Source organism: Xenopus tropicalis, chromosome 1, assembly GCF_000004195.4.
Source record: "Xenopus tropicalis strain Nigerian chromosome 1, UCB_Xtro_10.0, whole genome shotgun sequence".
NCBI lineage: Eukaryota > Metazoa > Chordata > Amphibia > Anura > Pipidae > Xenopus > Xenopus tropicalis.
The window spans coordinates 200,941,604-200,959,754 of NC_030677.2; the positions used below are offsets into that span (position 1 = coordinate 200,941,604).

Sequence of the window (18,151 nt, forward strand, 5' to 3'; positions counted from 1 at the left end):
AAATAAATGTGTATTCCCTGTTCCTACCACCCACAAGTCACTATTTAAGACACAATTTTATCAGTTATGTGTCTCATTATACAATATGTGACATCGGCATCACAGTAAGAACGTTGAGTCTTGTGTTAATTACCTGCCATGGCTATTTATAGGCACATACTTGTAATTAATGGAATTCATGTTTGATCTGTTCATTAATGAGTCCCAGTGCTTTCTGCTGACACCTACTTATGTAACTTGGTTAGGTCCCTGCATGAAGCCTCTGTGGGGAGACTGGGATAGACTATAGGTTGGATATTGACTCTTGGCTCTGTGCCACGTATACTATTCAGCTTAAAGTTCCTATTACTGCCCCCCTAGTTATTGTGGGGTGTGAGTGTATCAGCTTGGGGACCCCTTCCCTCTATTACGGCAGCGAGGGCCAGTGACAAATATGACATATGCTCTGCCTAATAGCAAAGATGCCATTGAAATTGGTTTCTCACTTCAGTGAACTGCATAGATGCCCACTTTGATGCCACTTTTCCAGCCCAGAAGCCTTTAGGCCAGGCTGTAATGAGATGTATCTAATGCAGGGCTTCCCTGACTGCAAATATATAATTTTAAACCAACCCAAAGTCATTTAACCTCTTCAGCTCCCCTGTTTCTTCATATAAGCAGATTTGCAAAGATGCCCACTTTGATGCCACTTTTCCTGCCCAGAACACTTTTGGGCCAGGCCAGAACTGGGTGAATACAATGCAGCGTATTCCTGCCTGCAAATATATAGGCTTCAATCAGTGGGCCAAGGTAGTCCCTTTTAATCATTACTTACTTATTTATCGGACCGAATAAGGAACTAATAGCACTTTGGGGCCACTTTTCATGCCCAGAACCGTTTTGGGCCAGGCTGGAACAAGCTGGAGTTAATGACCCACAATTCCAAGTCACTATTTAAGACACAATGTTATCAGTTATGTGTCTCATTATACAATATGTGACATCAGCATCACAGTAAGAACGTTGAGTCTTGTGTTAATTACCTGCCATGGCTATTTATAGGCTCATACTTGTAATTAATGGAATTCATGTTTGATCTGTTCATTAATGAGTGTAGTCCCAGTGCTTATGGTGACACCTACTTATGTAACTTGGTTAGGTCCCTGCATGAAGCCTCTGTGGGGAGACTGGGATAAACTATAAGTTGGATGAGCCGCCGGTTTCATACTGTAGCCAGAGAATCAAACTCTAAAGGGCCCCATACACGGGCCGATCCGCTAGCTTGTCGATGTCGCCAAGTGAGCGGCTCTTCTCCCGACATCCCCATCTACAGGTGGGCCCTGGGGCCAAATGATTGAATTATAACGATGGGTATAGGAAAAATTCAGTCCGGGGACCACATCAACAAGCCAATGCAGTCCCAGATCCGACTAGATTTTTGATAAAGCAAGATAAAAAGGGAAGATATTGAACTTTATATGAATTATATGTTGGCTTTCTATTTGCAGAGGAATGGCAACTGCAATACTATTTCCCACAGCATCAGTTACTGTTCGGCAAGCCTTTTTTCCATTTTAATTGTTTTATTTTTGTGTTCTATTTGGGTTAAGCGCTGGCATACAGGACATGTTATATTAACTACAAAAAGCCATGTATTATGGCTTAGGAAAAATACAGAAGAATTCACATTACACGCATGAATGGTTCTGACTCATGTTATGGGCCTGAGACTGTGATACCAAATAACTGACCAACCAGGAAGGAGGAACCCGAAATCTAGGGCAGTAAAACAGGTCAGTGCCTGTAATCAGGAAACAAGATACAATGGAATGTAATTAACCTTAAAGGAATACTGTCACGGGAAAACATGTTTTTTTCCAAAACCCATCAGTTAATAGAGCTTCTCCAGCAGAATCCTGCATTGTAATCTGTTTTTCCCATGGGGCTAGCCATATTCTTCATTTCCCAGGGTGCCACAGCCATGTGACCTGTGCTCTGATAAACTTCAGTCACACTTTACTGCTGCGCTGCAAGTTGGAGTGATATCCCCCCCCCCCTCCCAGCAGCCGATAAGCTGAACCATGGAAAGGGAGCAAGATAGCAGCTCCCAGTAGGTATCAGAATAGCACTCAACAGTAAGAAATCCAAGTCCGGCTTGGGACTCCTCCAGTTACATGGGAGTAGGAGAAACAATAGGTTAGCTGAAAGCAGTTCTAATGTGTAGCGCTGGCTGAAAGCTCAGACTCAGGCACAATGCACTGAGATGGCGCCTACACACCAATATTACAGCTACAAATACATTTGTTGGCTCAAGAATAAAAGGTTAAATGGCAGAGGGAATTATTTGCTGTGTAACAGTGTCATTTAAAATAAAATGTACCCCATAAATATCATGACAGAATCCCTTTAACAAAACATACCCCAGATGTGCCAGTATGATTACTACAGAAAATAGATAATGATGAGCATATTAACCCCAGATGAACCAGTAGAAATAATAATAATAATAATAATAATAAAATAGATAATGGGCATTTTAACCCCAGATGTGCAGTATAATTACTACAGATGATGGATAATCTGCATATTAACCCCAGAAGGGACAGTATAGTCACTATGGAAACAGTGGGGATAACGCTCCAAATACACTTGTATATTATCCAGGTATTTAGTATTAAAAACCCACCCATAGGTGGGACCCTCAGTGCAACTGAGGGGATATAATTATCATTATGATTATTATTATTATAACATATATTTATAAACTATTTCGGTTATACATATTACATACAGCCAATACAAGAGGTATCATACATCTATATCAGATTTCACATTAAATTATTTCACTTTTTGTTCGGCAACTCTACAGCAGTTATCTGGTTGCTTGGGTCAAATCACCTTAGCAACCAGGCAGTGACATATTTATAGGAAAGGAACTGAACAGAAAACTAAGTTATAAAAAATAACAATAACAATAAAACTGGAGCCTCATAGAGCAATAGTTTTTTGGCTGCCGGGGTCAGTGACCCCCATTTGAAAGTTGGAAGTGAAGAGGAAGACAAATAATTCAAAAACTATAAACAATAAATTATGAAGACCAATTGAAAAGTTGCTTAGTATGTTGTAGAATGGCTAATTCTAAGTTAAATGAAAGGTGAACCACCCCTTTAAGTGTTGCCATGGCTTTTGGTCTGATCCTCTATCACTCCCGGCCGTACCATGTGTGTTACTTTTCTCCCTTTTTAGATCTCGTGATTATTTGAAAATTCTGTGGAAATGTATAAACCACATGAGGGTAAATCTATTCCATTTTGCTCAATGCCAACCACTAGATTGCACCAATATGTTAAATATATAACCGCCACTTCTGCTTCAGATGGGTGTGTAGCATTAAAGTTCCCTATTTCCCACTGTGTATAAACCCCTATGCACTGGTGTTGCAAGTCTGTGTAATGGGCCAGGGGCGCCGGGAAACAGAAACTTGTCTGCAGGAAAGAGACCATATACTGTGGGGCTATGGGACAATGGGCCAAGGGCAAAGATCTGGGATGGGATTTGTTATCTGGGATCTGTTATCCAGAAAGCTCAAGATAATGGGCTTCTCCCATAGGCTCAAATTTAAAAAAACAATTTACTTTTTCTCATGTACCTTTTACTTGATCCCAACTAAGATATAATTACCCCTTATTGGGGGCAGAACAGCCCTATTGGGTTTATTTCATGGTTAAATGATTCCCTTTTCTCTGTAATAATAAAACAGTACCTGTACTTGATCCCAACTAAGATATAATTACCCCTTATTGGGGGCAGAACAGCCCTATTGGGTTTATTTAATGGTTAAATGATTCCCTTTTCTCTGTAATAATAAAACAGTACCTGTACTTGATCCCAACTAAGATATAATTACCCCTTATTGGGGGCAGAACAGCCCTATTGGGTTTATTTCATGGTTAAATGATTCCCTTTTCTCTGTAATAATAAAACAGTACCTGTACTTGATCCCAACTAAGATATAATTACCCCTTATTGGGGGCAGAACAGCCCTATTGGGTTTATTTCATGGTTAAATGATTCCCTTTTCTCTGTAATAATAAAACAGTACCTGTACTTGATCCCAACTAAGATATAATTACCCCTTATTGGGGGCAGAACAGCCCTATTGGGTTTATTTAATGCTTAAATGATTCCCTTTTCTCTGTAATAATAAAACAGTACCTGTACTTGATCCCAACTAAGATATAATTACCCCTTATTGGGGGCAGAACAGCCCTATTGGGTTTATTTCATGTTTAAACGATTTTTAGCAGATTTAAGGTATAGAGCTTCAAATGTAGGGAAGACCCCTTATTCAGAAAATCCCAGGTCCACAGCATTCTGAATAACAGGTCCTATACCTGTATACTCCACTCCTTAGTGATGTCCAGTAGCTTTATATTCCCTATACTCTTTTATATTGAGCATTTTCTGGTCCTTTAACTAGAAGGAAATGGTAAGGGGGTTCTTCCTATAGTTTTACAACCAGTTGTTTTTTTTAAATACCAAATCTATTAAACATACGGTATGCTGTTTATTAGGTAGTAAAAGGATACCTAGAAATAAGCCAGTTACATTGTTACTAATCCCTTCTGCTTACAGCCAGGCCTTAGTTCTTATGGAAAGGGGCTTTATAGCAAATGGCTTCTTAAAGTGATATTGACACTAAAAAACTACTTTTCAAAATATGAATGGACATTAAAAGTTCCCTATGTTGACCTAAGCCTACTGTACATCAAGGGTGATTTTATATCTTTAATAGTATGTGGTGTGTCCCACGCAACAGCTCAATGCTTTGGGTCAGAAAACAACTTTCCAGTTGGGAAGGATATATATATATATTATTATTATTGTTATTTAACCTTAACCAAGACCCTAGCAACCACCTGCTAACATTCCAAACTGCTGAATAATTGAAAAACCACAAATACCACAAATTATCTCAGAATATCATTGTCTATACGTTGTTGATACAAGGAAGCTTTACCAGAAATCAGGTGAGCAAGGATTACTTTACAAGAAACAGTAAAAGTCGCTGCGCAATGTTTTATGGCCCCGTCTCAAGTGGCAAACACAGCATTAAACCAAGGAACACAGTGAAAATACAATTGTTATTCACTGGGGGGAGTCAGTTTGTTAGGGGCCCACCCCAGACAATATAATCTCTTACCTTGAACCCCAGGTCAGTTGGCTTCTTCACTAAAAAACACACCAGTCCAGGTTACTGTTCTATTGAGCACCACCCCGCCATGTTTTGCCATTTCCCAGGGATCCCTTGGCTTTGCCAGACCACTCGCGCGTGCAGTAAAGTACAGAGTACATCGCAGTGTGGCACTTAGTGGAATAATACTCCCGGGCTGTGCATTATTCAACAAGGAGAAATGCCCAGGGCCCAATAATAGCACTTTTATTAAGAGGAGTGAATAAAACTTTCCTTGCCCTTTGTTATTCTTTATTTGGCACTTGAGAAAGAGGGGGGATACCCCTCGAAACAGCGCTCCTGCTTCTGCTGTATTAGTATTGCAGTTAGCAGAGAACCTGGACACTACTGACTTATGAAGCAGCCTTATCTAAAAGTAGTAGCTGCTTCATATATCGGCTGGCACTCCCAATATGTTGTTTAAAGAATATAAATGTAAAAAGGCTTCAGGGCCCAATGGACTCTTCCCATGAGTAGTGAGGGTTTAGTTACATTTTAACCAGGCTATTAATCCTTATCTTCTTCCAGCTCTCACTTGTTGAGTCTTTAGGGTGAAGACACACAGAGCTACTTAGTAGCAACTACTTGTCACAGCTACTAAACACCAGAAAATACCCTGCCATAGACAATACTGAGAATTGCCTCTGCTAAAACACATGTAGAGACAGTTATCAGTAAATGATCAGCATTGTCTATTTTAGTAGCCGTGACAAGTAGCTGCTACTAGTAGCTCTGTGTGTCTTCACCCTTAACAAAAGGATTTGAGGAAATATAACGCCACGGTCACACAAGGCTGTTTCATTTGCGAATTTAATGGATCAAAAAAACAAGGGTGCACTGCCCTGGTGTAATTTGCCAAAAACAATTTATTCCACAATTAAAATTACACTTACAGAGGAGAAGTAATAAAGTCCCTCATTGATGTACTCAGCCTCTGTACCTAATGAATTTGGACAATGGTGTAGCAGTATTAATACTATTTTACTAAGGCTTATGATACAGTGCCACCAGGGGTGTAACTACAGAGAAGGCAGCCCCTGCAGGAGGTCCTAATTTCTAAACAATTTAAAGTATTGTTCAATCTCTGGACAATCTCAGGGACCGTCCGCGATCCGACTAGATTTTTTAACCTGCCCGATCGATATCTGCCCGATTTCAGGCCAGATGTTGGTCGGGCAGGCCCGCCAGTAGTGCACCGACTTTGCCTATACCCATTGTTATAATTCGATCGTTTGGCCCCAGGGCCAACCCATAGGTGGGGGATATCGGGAGAAGATCCGCTCGCTTGGCGACATTGCCAAGCAAGCGGATCTTAAGGTGTATGGGGACCTTTAGTTAGTCCTAGGGAGGGAGGTCTAACTGTACCTCAAATGGGGGGCTTGAAGTGGAAAAGCCTGAAAATGGCCGCGCTAAGGAACACTAGCAGTAGCAGCCCCTGAAGGCAGCGTGTATAAGGAGCGAGTATAAATGCAAAGTACGTTTGTGAATAGCAGACAGGTGTGAACTATTTTGTATCCATGCTGCTCCTTGTAATTGAAACCCAAGGAAATAGTACTGGAACGCAGGCAAGTCACACTGCTGCCCCTTATAGTGAGGTTTTTAGAAAGGAAGCCCATATTAATAGTTTTGTCAGACACAGACCCCTTTCCTGCACATAATCACCAAGTTTATGTTGGTGAAAAGCGCCAAACGCCGCAACAGGATAAAATCCATCGTTTGCTATGGGACCGACTTCCGGGCCTACGAAGCTCCTCTGCCAGGTTGCCAGGTTTAAGGAGAATTCATTACTTTGCTCCTCCCAATTATGAATCTCATATTCACAAAAACACCTTACTGCCTCTTATTTACTCAAGTGTTTTACCCTTATTGCATGGGCTCCTATTTTACAGGATGGCTCAGTCCTTAGTGTAAACTCATAGTGAATATATATATATATATATATATATGGGATTTAACAGTAATAAAATCCTCAAGCTGATTGCATTTGCTAAAGGCTTATAAGTGTGATCACGATGCAGAGTAAGACATACTGCAATAGAGTTTTGTAAAAACTAAATGTAGAAATCTATATATATATCTTTATATTTGGCTTTTAAATAGATCAGAAATAAACTGAATGGTAAAGCAGCTGCTGGTACAGTAACTGTTCTTACTGCATTTTAGATTGATTCATACGGGCAGTGTATGAAAAACCGCGAGCATCCCAACAAGAGACTTGAAGACACATCGAAGGCTACTACTAAAGATCCAGAATTCATGGCATTTACAGCGAGATATAAATTCCATCTGGCCATGGAGAATGCCATTTGTGCAGATTATAGACGTATAAAAAGTCCTGCCTGCTCTGGAGCCTCATATTGCAGATTTCAACCATACGGGCTGCCCAATGCCAACCCCTGGATTTGGTAGCGCTCAGGATAGGTAATCTGTATTTACACTATAGGGACCTATTACAAATATTCACCACTGTGTTCCCCAGGGACTTGCTCAGAAGTACATCCCTCAGTCTGAGCTTTGCTACTTCACCCACAGTCTGTATTTATTGGTCACTAGCGAGTATATGGCTTTCTGCTGCCCTAAGGAGCGCTCGGCTTCCAAACATTTTTTACAAATAAATAAGTGCAAAGTGGGGTGTGCGTAATTATTCAGCCCCCTGAGTCAATACTTTGTAGAACCACCTTTTGCTGCAATTCCAGCTGCCAGGCTTTTAGGGTATGTCTCTACCAGCTTTGCCCATCTACAGACTGAAATCCTTGCCCATTCTTCTTTGCAAAACAGCTCCAGCTCAGTCAGATTAGATGGACAGCGTTTGTGAACAGCAGTTTTCAGATCTTGCCACAGATTCTCCATTGGATTTAGATCTGGACTGTGACTGGGCCATTCTAACACATGGATATGTTTTGTTTTAAACCATTCCATTGTTGCCCTGGCTTTATGTTTAGGGTTGTTGTCCTGCTGGAAGGTGAACCTCCGCCCCAGTCTCAAGTCCTTTGCAGACTCCTAGAGGTTTTCTTCCAAGATTGCCCTGTATTTGGCTCCATCCATCTTCCCATCAACTCTGACCAGCTTCCCTGTCCCTGCTGAAGAGAAGCCCCCCCAGAGCATGATGCTGCCCCCCCATATTTGACAGTGGGGATGGTGTGTTCAGAGTGATGTGCAGTGTTAGTTTTCTGCCACACATAGCGTTTTGCATTTTGGCCAAAAAGTTCCATTTTGGTCTCGTCTGACCAGAGCACCTTCTTCCACATGTTTGCTGTGTCCCCCACATGGCTTGTGGCAAACTGCAAACGGGACTTCTTATGGTTTTCTGTTAACAATGGCTTTCTTCTTGCCACTCTTCCATAAAGGCCAACTTTGTGCAGTGCACGACTAATAGTTGTCCTATGGACAGATTCCCCCCCTGAGCTGTAGATCTCTGCAGCTCCCCCAGAGTCACCATGGGCCTCTTGGCTGCATTTCTGATCAGCGCTCTCCTTGTTCGGCCTGTGAGTTTAGGGGGACGGCGTTGTCTTGGTAGGTTTACAGTTGTGCCATACTCCTTCCATTTCTGAATGATCGCTAGATATATATATCTAATATCCAGAGAGCTGTGTTTTACTACAGAAAACCTTTCCCTGCCAGATGGAGTCTTCAGAATATTAAAATGGCCTCAGAATAAGAGGCTGCAATGCCACACCTGCCCCATGGGAGCAGCTCGGGGCACATAAGTTGGCCGCACACGTTATGATTTTTAAAAGAGCTTTTCCAAGCTTATCCTGAAACGATTGTTTAAAAGTACAATTTGTCCATTAACAAAAACTACCATTTCAGCAATATTGTCTAGTTGAAGCTAGGAAATCTACCTGCTTGGTCCTGCAAACATTTGGACAATGGGCAAATTTAATTGCTAACGAAGAAAAATTTCAAACCTGCCCAATTGATTTTCTGACCAATGTCGGATGAAAAATCACTAGATATGCAATCGTTTGGTGTCCACTAACCTTACAAAATTTTTTTAATTTTTTCCTACAGATTTGTCGGATTGCAGGCCACTTCCAGCCTACAACTCATAGAGGAGATTCCAACTCCCTGAAGCCTCCTCTGGCTTTATATTTAGGCCCCAACCTTACCCAGGGCCCCATATCTACCCCCAGCCCTGCACAGCGCAGCACCAACACATCAACTTCATGTCTTAATCAGTATTCATATAAAAGACACTCCCACTACGACACCTATACCGCTATGTGCTTGCTTTTTGGCAGAACTGTGAGTATGTCTAATGAGCAGAGAGGGCAAATTCATTTGCAATATAAATATTTATTTGTAATAAACAAATATTAATGGCAAATCTCATGGCAGTAGAAGAGGATGTCATCAGTGGCACCAGGGTAGTTGGAAGACGTCGATGAATTCTTCAAACATCGTCCTGGGTGCTGGATCTTGGCACCCACAGCTCCTTCCTTCACTGAAGAGCACCCTTCTGTATAGATTTCTCTATAAAAATATAAGAAGATGTGGTGAAAAAACTGGGAATTAAAATCATGGGGTCGCTCACCTTTCCCGGTAGACTTGTTCCTCGGTGCCAGCAGGTGCTCTTTCATTTCAGCTCTCATGGCCGTTAGATTGCAGCTCTGTAATAAATGGGCGCTGCAGCAGCTCTGCAACTCTCCATCTGACGTGGGGGCCCTTTTGCAGGCAAGACGTTATAAAGGACCTCAAGCGCTCCGACCTTGAAAAAACAGAAAGGTGGCTCAGCTCTCATAAAGTAGTGATTTACTGCTGGGATCTGGGGATGATCATTTCCAACAGGTAAAATCCATACAGACCCAACCGGAAAGGAACTCAACCATTTTGTACCCTAAACTGAATAACTTCCCCCAAACTACTCAGCAACACCCGATCCATTGTTGAGTCTGGCAACGCTGAATGCCACTTGTATGTAAGACCCCAGTCCCATCTGTACAATTCAGACTGTGTGTGTCGGCATTGGAGCTTAAGATGGTCACTGTTACCTCTTCTACATTATCTGAATTTTTTTGTGAAGTTTTTTTTAAAAAAAACAAAGAAATATATCTATAGCAAGCCATACTTACTGTCATAGTTTCTTGCGTCAACTTCAGCCTGTAATGTGCCAGGTCGGTTACACGAGGCCGTTCTCACACACTCAACCAGCATAATACTCAAAGTCCTGGAGCGCTTCATTGACAGAGGCTGGGATAGGCAAATTACTCTCGCCAGTAGTTATAACAAGGTTTGCCTTAGAGCTGCTGTTATTGCTTGAGCTTTTCATAAGAGGCATGATTGGTGGCATCACAGTTTTATTCAAGAGGCCATCCCAATTTGTGTTCTGTGATACAGGAATGGAGCAAATTAATATAACAGAATGGTTATTGGGAGTATACACACTTACAATCCTTGCTATGAATGCAAAAGCCATTGGTAAGGATGAGGAACATCACATGCTAGCATCTAGCCCAATGGGTAATAAATAGAATTTAGAAATGGGGGTCATTATATGAGGGATTTGATGATGGGGGGGTCAATCAGAATTTTCTGGAGGGTCATCTAGATCCCTAAAACCCTAAGTATAATCTAATAAATCTGGAATGGATTGCTATTCACTAATTATAATGGCACAATAGGTCACATACAGTATTATATACATACTCAGAACAAGCGGCTTTGCTTCACTTCTTCAGCTCCATTTGATCCCAAGCGATTCACAGGATATTTGGCCAAAAGCTGCAGAAAGAATAAAATAGATGTTACTGAGACAGAACAAAGTAATAGGTGAATCAGTGTTAATGTACGCGTACTATTCCACAATGCATCCTCTGAACAATGTATTCTACAGATGAAGGAGAACACAAATATACATTTAATAGAAAGTCATGAAAGTGACAGGAATGCTGTGTGTATAACAAGCCCCTAACAAATCAAAGGCCCAGTTTTCTACATCCAGTTCATTTCCTAATTGCCTAATAGTCCTCTAAATTCCCTTTAGGCACTGACTAATTTAGATCTCAGCTTGGCGCATCAGTGATTCCTTCCTATCCTGTAAGAACTACAAGAACATCATCTTTATTAACCCCACGAAAACTCCATCTATAAAACCCAGTCTGCTACTTACATCGATGCTTCATAGTCGAATTGCCGATTTCTTGTCCATTTTTCTAAATCGCCTCCAGCCGCATAATCCATGGCGAAGCAAACATGATGCTCAGTTTGGAACGAGGCAAACAATCCAGTGAGGAAAGGATGTTGCTCTCGCTTTGCCAAAAGGAGAATCTCTTTCTCTGTCAGAGCTCTGGGAAATAACATTCAGATATTAAAATAGTAAAACCAGGGTTTTTTCTGTACATGAAACTGTGGTAGAACCAATATACGGTGCTGCTATGGGGCTTTTATATTAACCGGCTCAATTAACGTTCAGATTCAAGATTAACCTTCCCGGAGGCCTCGTACAGTTATAGATATAGTTACACCCCTGCAATTAGTATTGGGGTATAAAGATTTTACATTGCCTCCACTGATAAAGTTGCAGGCAGCACAACTGGAAGCCATTGCTCCATCTCATACAATACAAATGAGTGGCTTTTGACTGACAGTTTATAGAAGACGACTCTGCCATGCTGGGGTTAATGCTGTAGCAGGAGGGAGAGATCACATAAATACATACATAGATACGAGATATAAGAAGTCGTGGTAAAAAAATAAATTACCCTAAAATATCACTTTATAAATAGTTTCAGATATTAACCCCAATGATTCCAGCTTCTCACTTTAAAATTGAATCCAATAAAGTGAAAACTGGGAATTAAAATCATGGGGTCGCTCACCTTTCCCGGTAGACTTGTTCCTCGGTGCCAGCAGGTGCTCTTTCATTTCAGCTCTCATGGCCGTTAGATTGCAGCTCTGTAATAAATGGGCGCTGCAGCAGCTCTGCAACTCTCCATCTGACGTGGGGGCCCTTTTGCAGGCAAGACGTTATAAAGGACCTCAAGCGCTCCGACCTTGAAGAAACAGAAAGGTGGCTCAGCTCTCATAAAGTAGTGATTTACTGCTGGGATCTGGGGATGATCATTTCCAACAGGTAAAATCCATACAGACCCAACCGGAAAGGAACTCAACCATTTTGTACCCTAAACTGAATAACTTCCCCCAAACTACTCAGCAACACCCGATCCATTGTTGAGTCTGGCAACGCTGAATGCCACTTGTATGTAAGACCCCAGTCCTATCTGTACAATTCAGACTGTGTTTGTCGGCATTGGAGCTTAAGATGGTTACTGTTACCTCTTCTACATTGCCTGAATTTTTTTGTGAAGTTTAAAAAAAAAAAAAAAAAAAAATATATATATATATAGCAAACCATACTTACTGTCATATTTCCTTGCATCAACTTCAGCCTGTAATGTGCCAGGTCGGTTACACGTGGCCGTTCTCACACACTCAACCAGCATAATACTCAAAGTCCTGGAGCACTTCATTGACAGAGGCTGGGATAGGCAAATTACTCTCGCCAGTAGTTATAACAAGGTTTGCCTTAGAGCTGCTGTTATTGCTTGAGCTTTTCATAGGAGGCATGATTGGTGGCATCACAGTTTTATTCAAGAGGCCATCCCAATTTGTGTTCTGTGATACAGGAATGGAGCAAATTAATATAACAGAATGGTTATTGGGAGTATACACACTTACAATCCTTGCTATAGAAGGAAAGCCATTGGTAATGGTGACACAATGATACAGGTAGGGGAATTAAGGAAAGGAGGAGGAACATCACATGCTAGCATCTAGCCCAATGGGTAATAAATAGAATTTAGAAATTGGCTCTGCCATGCTGGGGTTAATGCTGTAGCAGGAGGGAGAGATCTAATACATACATAGATACAAGATATAAGAAGCCACTGTGAAATAACTAATTACCCCTAAAATATCACATGGTTAATAAAGCCAGATATTAACCAAAACAATTCCAGCTTCTCACTTTACAACTAAATCCAATAAAGTGAAATCTGGGAATTAAAATCATGGGGTCGCTCACCTTTCCCGGTAGACTTGTTCCTCGGTGCCTGCAGGGGCTCTTTCATTTCAGCTCTCATGGCCGTTAGATTGCAGCTCTGTAATAAATGGGCGCTGCAGCAGCTCTGCAACTCTCCATCTGACGTGGGGGCCCTTTTGCAGGCAAGACGTTATAAAGGACCTCAAGCGCTCCGACCTTGAAAAAACAGAAAGGTGGCTCAGCTCTCATAAAGTAGTGATTTACTGCTGGGATCTGGGGATGATCATTTCCAACAGGTAAAATCCATACAGACCCAACCGGAAAGGAACTCAACCATTTTGTACCCTAAACTGAATAACTGCCCCCAAACTACTCAGCAGCACCCGATCCATTGTTGAGTCTGGCAACGCTGAATGCCACTTGTATGTAAGACAATATGTTGTCAGGGTTGTTTTTTTTAAAAAATCACACACACACGCCCTGAAGACAGCTTGAGTCTAAGCCGACACGTATAATTAAACACCATTTTTTTGTTTCATAGAAGTCCTGTGAGTGCGGTTTATTTGTGCTTATTAATTATGTTATGTTAACCATGTAGCCAGGCAGTACCTGGAGTTCTGTGTGTGCACCATTCCTGGAATTTTAATATATATGTATAAATATAGGAAACCATACTTACTGTCATAGTTTCTTGCGTCAACTTCAGCCTGTAATGTGCCAGGTCGGTTACACGTGGCCGTTCTCACACACTCAACCAGCATAATACTCAAAGTCCTGGAGCGCTTCATTGACAGAGGCTGGGATAGGCAAATTACTCTCGCCAGTAGTTATAACAAGGTTTGCCTTAGAGCTGCTGTTATTGCTTGAGCTATTCACAGGAGGCATGATTGGTGGCATCACAGTTTTATTCAAGAGGCCATCCCAATTTGTGTTCTGTGATACAGGAGATGGAGCAAATTAATATAACAGAATGGTTATTGGGAGTATACACACTTACAATCCTTGCTATAGAAGGAAAGCCATTGGTAATGGCGACACAATGATACAGGTAGGGGAATTAAGGAACAGAGGAGGAACATCACATGCTAGCATCTAGCCCAATGGGTAATAAATAGAATTTAGACATTGGGTCACTATATGAGTGATTTTGATGATGGGTGGGGGGTCAATCAGAATCTACTGGAGGGTCATCTAGTTCCCTAAAACTCTAACTATAATCTTCAATATGGAATGGATCTCTATTCCTTAATTATAATGGCGCAATAGGTCAAATACAGTATTATATACATACGCAGAACAAATGGCTTTTCTTCACTTCTTCAGCTCCATTTGATCCCAAGCGATTCATAGGATATTTGGCCAAAAGCTGCAGAAAGAAGAAAATAGATGTTACTGAGACAGAACAAAGTAATAGGTAAATCAGTGTTAATGAACGCATACTATTCCACAATGCATCCTCTGAACAATGTATTCTACAGATGAAGGAAAGAGCAAATATACATTTAATAGAAAGCCATGAAAGTGACAGGAATGCTGTGTGTATAACAAGCCCCTAACAGAGGGCTATAACATGATGATGTAGAGACGGAGACTTACTCTTTTTATTGTAATGTAGAAATCAGATGGGAGAGTACATGGAATGGTCGGCCTTTCATACTGGACAATTCTAGACTGTTCATGCACTGTTTTTCCATTAAAAGGGAACTGTAAAAGTAGAAATTAATTTATCAGAAAACCAGGATTTTTTTTGTTTGTTTGCTAATTCTTTTCATTTGATGAGTCAAACTTACCTTATGAACTACCATGTAAAAGAGCATCACTCCTAGAGCCCACCAGTCTACTTCTTTTCCATAGGGCTCCCTTTTAAATATCTCTGGAGCGACATAATAGGGTGTTCCAACGAAGGATTTGGTTAGGTCTCCGACACCCATTCCTATAGCAAACACATCAGTTTATGTTAGTAGAATATACTTTCCCATAAATCTATATCAGTACAGTAACCTGCTCTATACATGAGTGTGATGAGCAATAATTACGCAGCAGATGATGGCACATTAGGTACTAAGCTGAGCCCTGATAGGCAACATAGCAGGAATTCTTACCCATTTTGCAGAGGCCGAAGTCTGAAATTTTTATATATCCAGATTCATCCAGTAAGACATTTTCCAGCTTTAAATCTCTGTGTGAAAAAGAGCATAATTAACGGTGCTGTCAGTAACAGTCCTTTCATATGGTATGCAATGTGAGTGCCAGTAGTTCCAGCTGTGCGCCCCATACGGGTTGCTGGTATGTTCTGTACCAATGTGGTAAAACCCAATATGGGCAGTCGCTCTCAGGCTTAGTGAGGGGAACATTCTGGTGCAAGTAATGAGCCCCTACATAGCCCGGCCAGCTCTTCCTGCTGCAAAGATCACATGTTCCTTTTACTTCCATTAAGACTTACCTATGAACAATGTTGTGCTCATGGAGGAATTCCAACCCCAGAACAACAGAAGCAGAGTAAAATCTGTAGAAATAAAAAATATTCACATATTATTTGGTATAATTATTGAGCTATTAATAAAGCACAGTGGTGTTGCTCCTCTTCTACTTACATCGATGCTTCATAGTCGAATTGCGGGTTTTTTGTCCATTTTTCTAAATCGCCTCCAGCCGCATAATCCATGGCGAAGCAAACATGATGCTCAGTTTGGAACGAGGCAAACAATCCAGTGAGGAAAGGATGTTGCTCTCGCTTTGCCAAAAGGAGAATCTCTTTCTCTGTCAGAACTCTGGGAAATAACATTCAAATATTAAAATAGTAAAACATAAAACTATGGTAGAACCAATATACGGTGCTGCTATGGGGCTTTTATATTAACCGGCTCAATTAATGTTCAGATTCAAGAACAACCTTCCCCAAGGCCTCGTACACATGATAGCCAATACCCAGGCTTCTCCCTTTGGAAGATCACTCACTAAATTACAGTTATAATTACACCCCTGCAATTAGTATTGGGGTATAAAGATTTTACATTGCCTCCACTGATAAAGTTGCAGGCAGAACAACTGGAAGCCATTGCTCCATCTCATACAATACAAATGAGTGGCTTTTGACTGACAGTTTACAGAAGACGACTCTGCCATGCCGGGGTTAATGCTGTAGCGGGAGGGAGAGATCACATACATACATAGATACAAATAGGCTACTGTTTGTTGGCCTGCTACTAACCTGCTTAAACTTAATGAGCAAGTCAGTTTTGACTTTTTCATGGCCTTGACGGCGACCATCTTGCCTGTAGATTTGGCTTCTCCCAGAAACACCTAGAAAAAAAGCAAGTAATACAAATAAGAGCACAAAAAGATAATGAAAGTCCTAATCTTAAATAGGATTTACCATGTGACTTACTTTTCCATAACTTCCTTTGCCCAGCACATCAGTAAGTTGGAAATCACTGATAGAAACAGGATTTCGCTGCTCAAATCTGAAAGAGAATAAGTATTTGCAATGTTTTTATTTGTGTGTAACGGCTGCATGTACCCATACACTATGCTGGGAGCTTCCTCCTGCACAACAATTAAGCTTAATGCCAGGTTTTACCCTACCTTGTATCTTCTATAGGCTGGCATGGGCTACTGGGAGCAGGAATACTCTCAATAATTCCTTCTGATGGTTCTTCACATTCTGCCTCAAGTATTTTCTGCCCCTGAGATTCCATTATGGGACCACTGGCTGAAAGTCTATCAGGGACACTTAGAGGCACGTTTGGTTCAGCTACAAAATTCAAACAAAATGACAAAATCAGAATTCTGAGGAGAATAAAGTTTACGTATGTAATAAACATATTTAAGTTTGTCATAATCACACAGTGTAAGTTCAGGGAGAAAACTCCCATATTGGGGTTACCCAAGGAACTGTAACAAAGGAACAATCAGACTGACACCCCCACATTCTCTACCTGAAGGGTTCTCAGCTTGTATCTCTGCAATTTCTTCATGTTCATGTTCAGAGGGAACATCAGAAAGCCTCTCAATAATAGCAGGAGGCGTCTTTTCATCAGCTTTTGAGGGAATCACCTCACTTTCAGTTGCTGAGGGAGTGGCAGAAACACTTTCAGAAACATCTGCAAAATTCAAACAAAATGATATGACTGTTCAGAATTGTGCTTGCACCCAAACATTGGTGGGATAGGCCTGTGGGCATACATGTGTTTGTACATTATATTCATTTCATTATAGTTTTACACTTACATGTAGCTACAAATACAAAACATAAGCTTGGGCTGCATTCACTGTGGCCAAAATCCCCTCTGCCCCAATCAGAACCAGTTTGTTACTGCCATTCCCTCTATCCACCTTTATCCCCCCAGCCAGGCAAGGCCAGTGACTTGCCTGATTATTTTTATAGCTTTATAGGCCTATTCATCACTGTATGTTTATTAATGTGTACTTTATATTACACATACATATGTACAGCATTAACTGACAGCTACATGTGCTGGTGATTTCACTTGATCATTATCAGGGGCAATAAAGAGCATTTTGATACCATGTTATTTTAGCCAAAATGCACAAGATCACTCATTGTGCAATTACCCTAAGTGAATACAGAGATACACTATAAAACTATAGGCCTATCCCTATACTAAACACAAATCTACAAACATTTCATTGTTTAATGTCCCTTTAATGACATTCCCCTTTCTGAAATTAGTTACACTGACCAATATTAATAGCCAAAAAATGTTTACAGAGAATAAAATCTTGTTTATAAGATACTGCACCTTCATTGATCTCGATTTCTGTTTCCTTTGGGGAGTGTTCTGCTTTTTCAAGGTTTACAGTCGAGATTTCTTTCTCTTGACTTATTATTATATCTCTTCCTGAGTCCTACAGAACAATAATAACAATATAACAGTAAGTATTGGGAGATAAAATAACCTATAATATTCAGAAGGAATAAAGTTCTCCCAAAGACA

The 18,151-nt window shown here is 40.9% G+C and overlaps 1 protein-coding gene across 1 annotated transcript; it reads right to left on the reverse strand.

Moving 5' to 3' along the window:
• Positions 1 to 9,495: 9,495 nt before the first annotated feature.
• On the reverse strand, positions 9,496 to 17,844 carry LOC100495168 (serine/threonine-protein kinase N1). The gene is made up of 19 exons (XM_031906760.1): positions 17,838 to 17,844; positions 17,132 to 17,296; positions 16,779 to 16,947; positions 16,582 to 16,657; positions 16,405 to 16,496; positions 15,788 to 15,964; positions 15,637 to 15,699; positions 15,296 to 15,372; positions 14,984 to 15,126; positions 14,790 to 14,897; positions 14,485 to 14,559; positions 13,873 to 14,126; positions 13,236 to 13,409; positions 12,573 to 12,826; positions 12,031 to 12,204; positions 11,322 to 11,498; positions 10,859 to 10,933; positions 10,285 to 10,538; positions 9,496 to 9,920 (listed from the first exon to the last, which is right to left on the reverse strand). The coding sequence occupies exons 1-12, from the start codon at positions 17,842 to 17,844 to the stop codon at positions 13,944 to 13,946; spliced, it is 1,335 nt and encodes a 444-aa protein (XP_031762620.1). The 3' UTR covers positions 9,496 to 9,920; positions 10,285 to 10,538; positions 10,859 to 10,933; positions 11,322 to 11,498; positions 12,031 to 12,204; positions 12,573 to 12,826; positions 13,236 to 13,409; positions 13,873 to 13,943.
• Positions 17,845 to 18,151: the final 307 nt, after the last annotated feature.

Coding starts and splice junctions, on each gene's coding strand:
- LOC100495168 (XM_031906760.1), bottom strand. Junction 16,948..17,131: donor ACAAGCTGAGAACCCTTCAG/GTAGAGAATGTG, acceptor TGAATTTTGTAG/CTGAACCAAACGTGCCTCTA. Junction 14,127..14,484: donor AGAAAAGCCATTTGTTCTGC/GTATGTATATAA, acceptor CCTGTATCACAG/AACACAAATTGGGATGGCCT.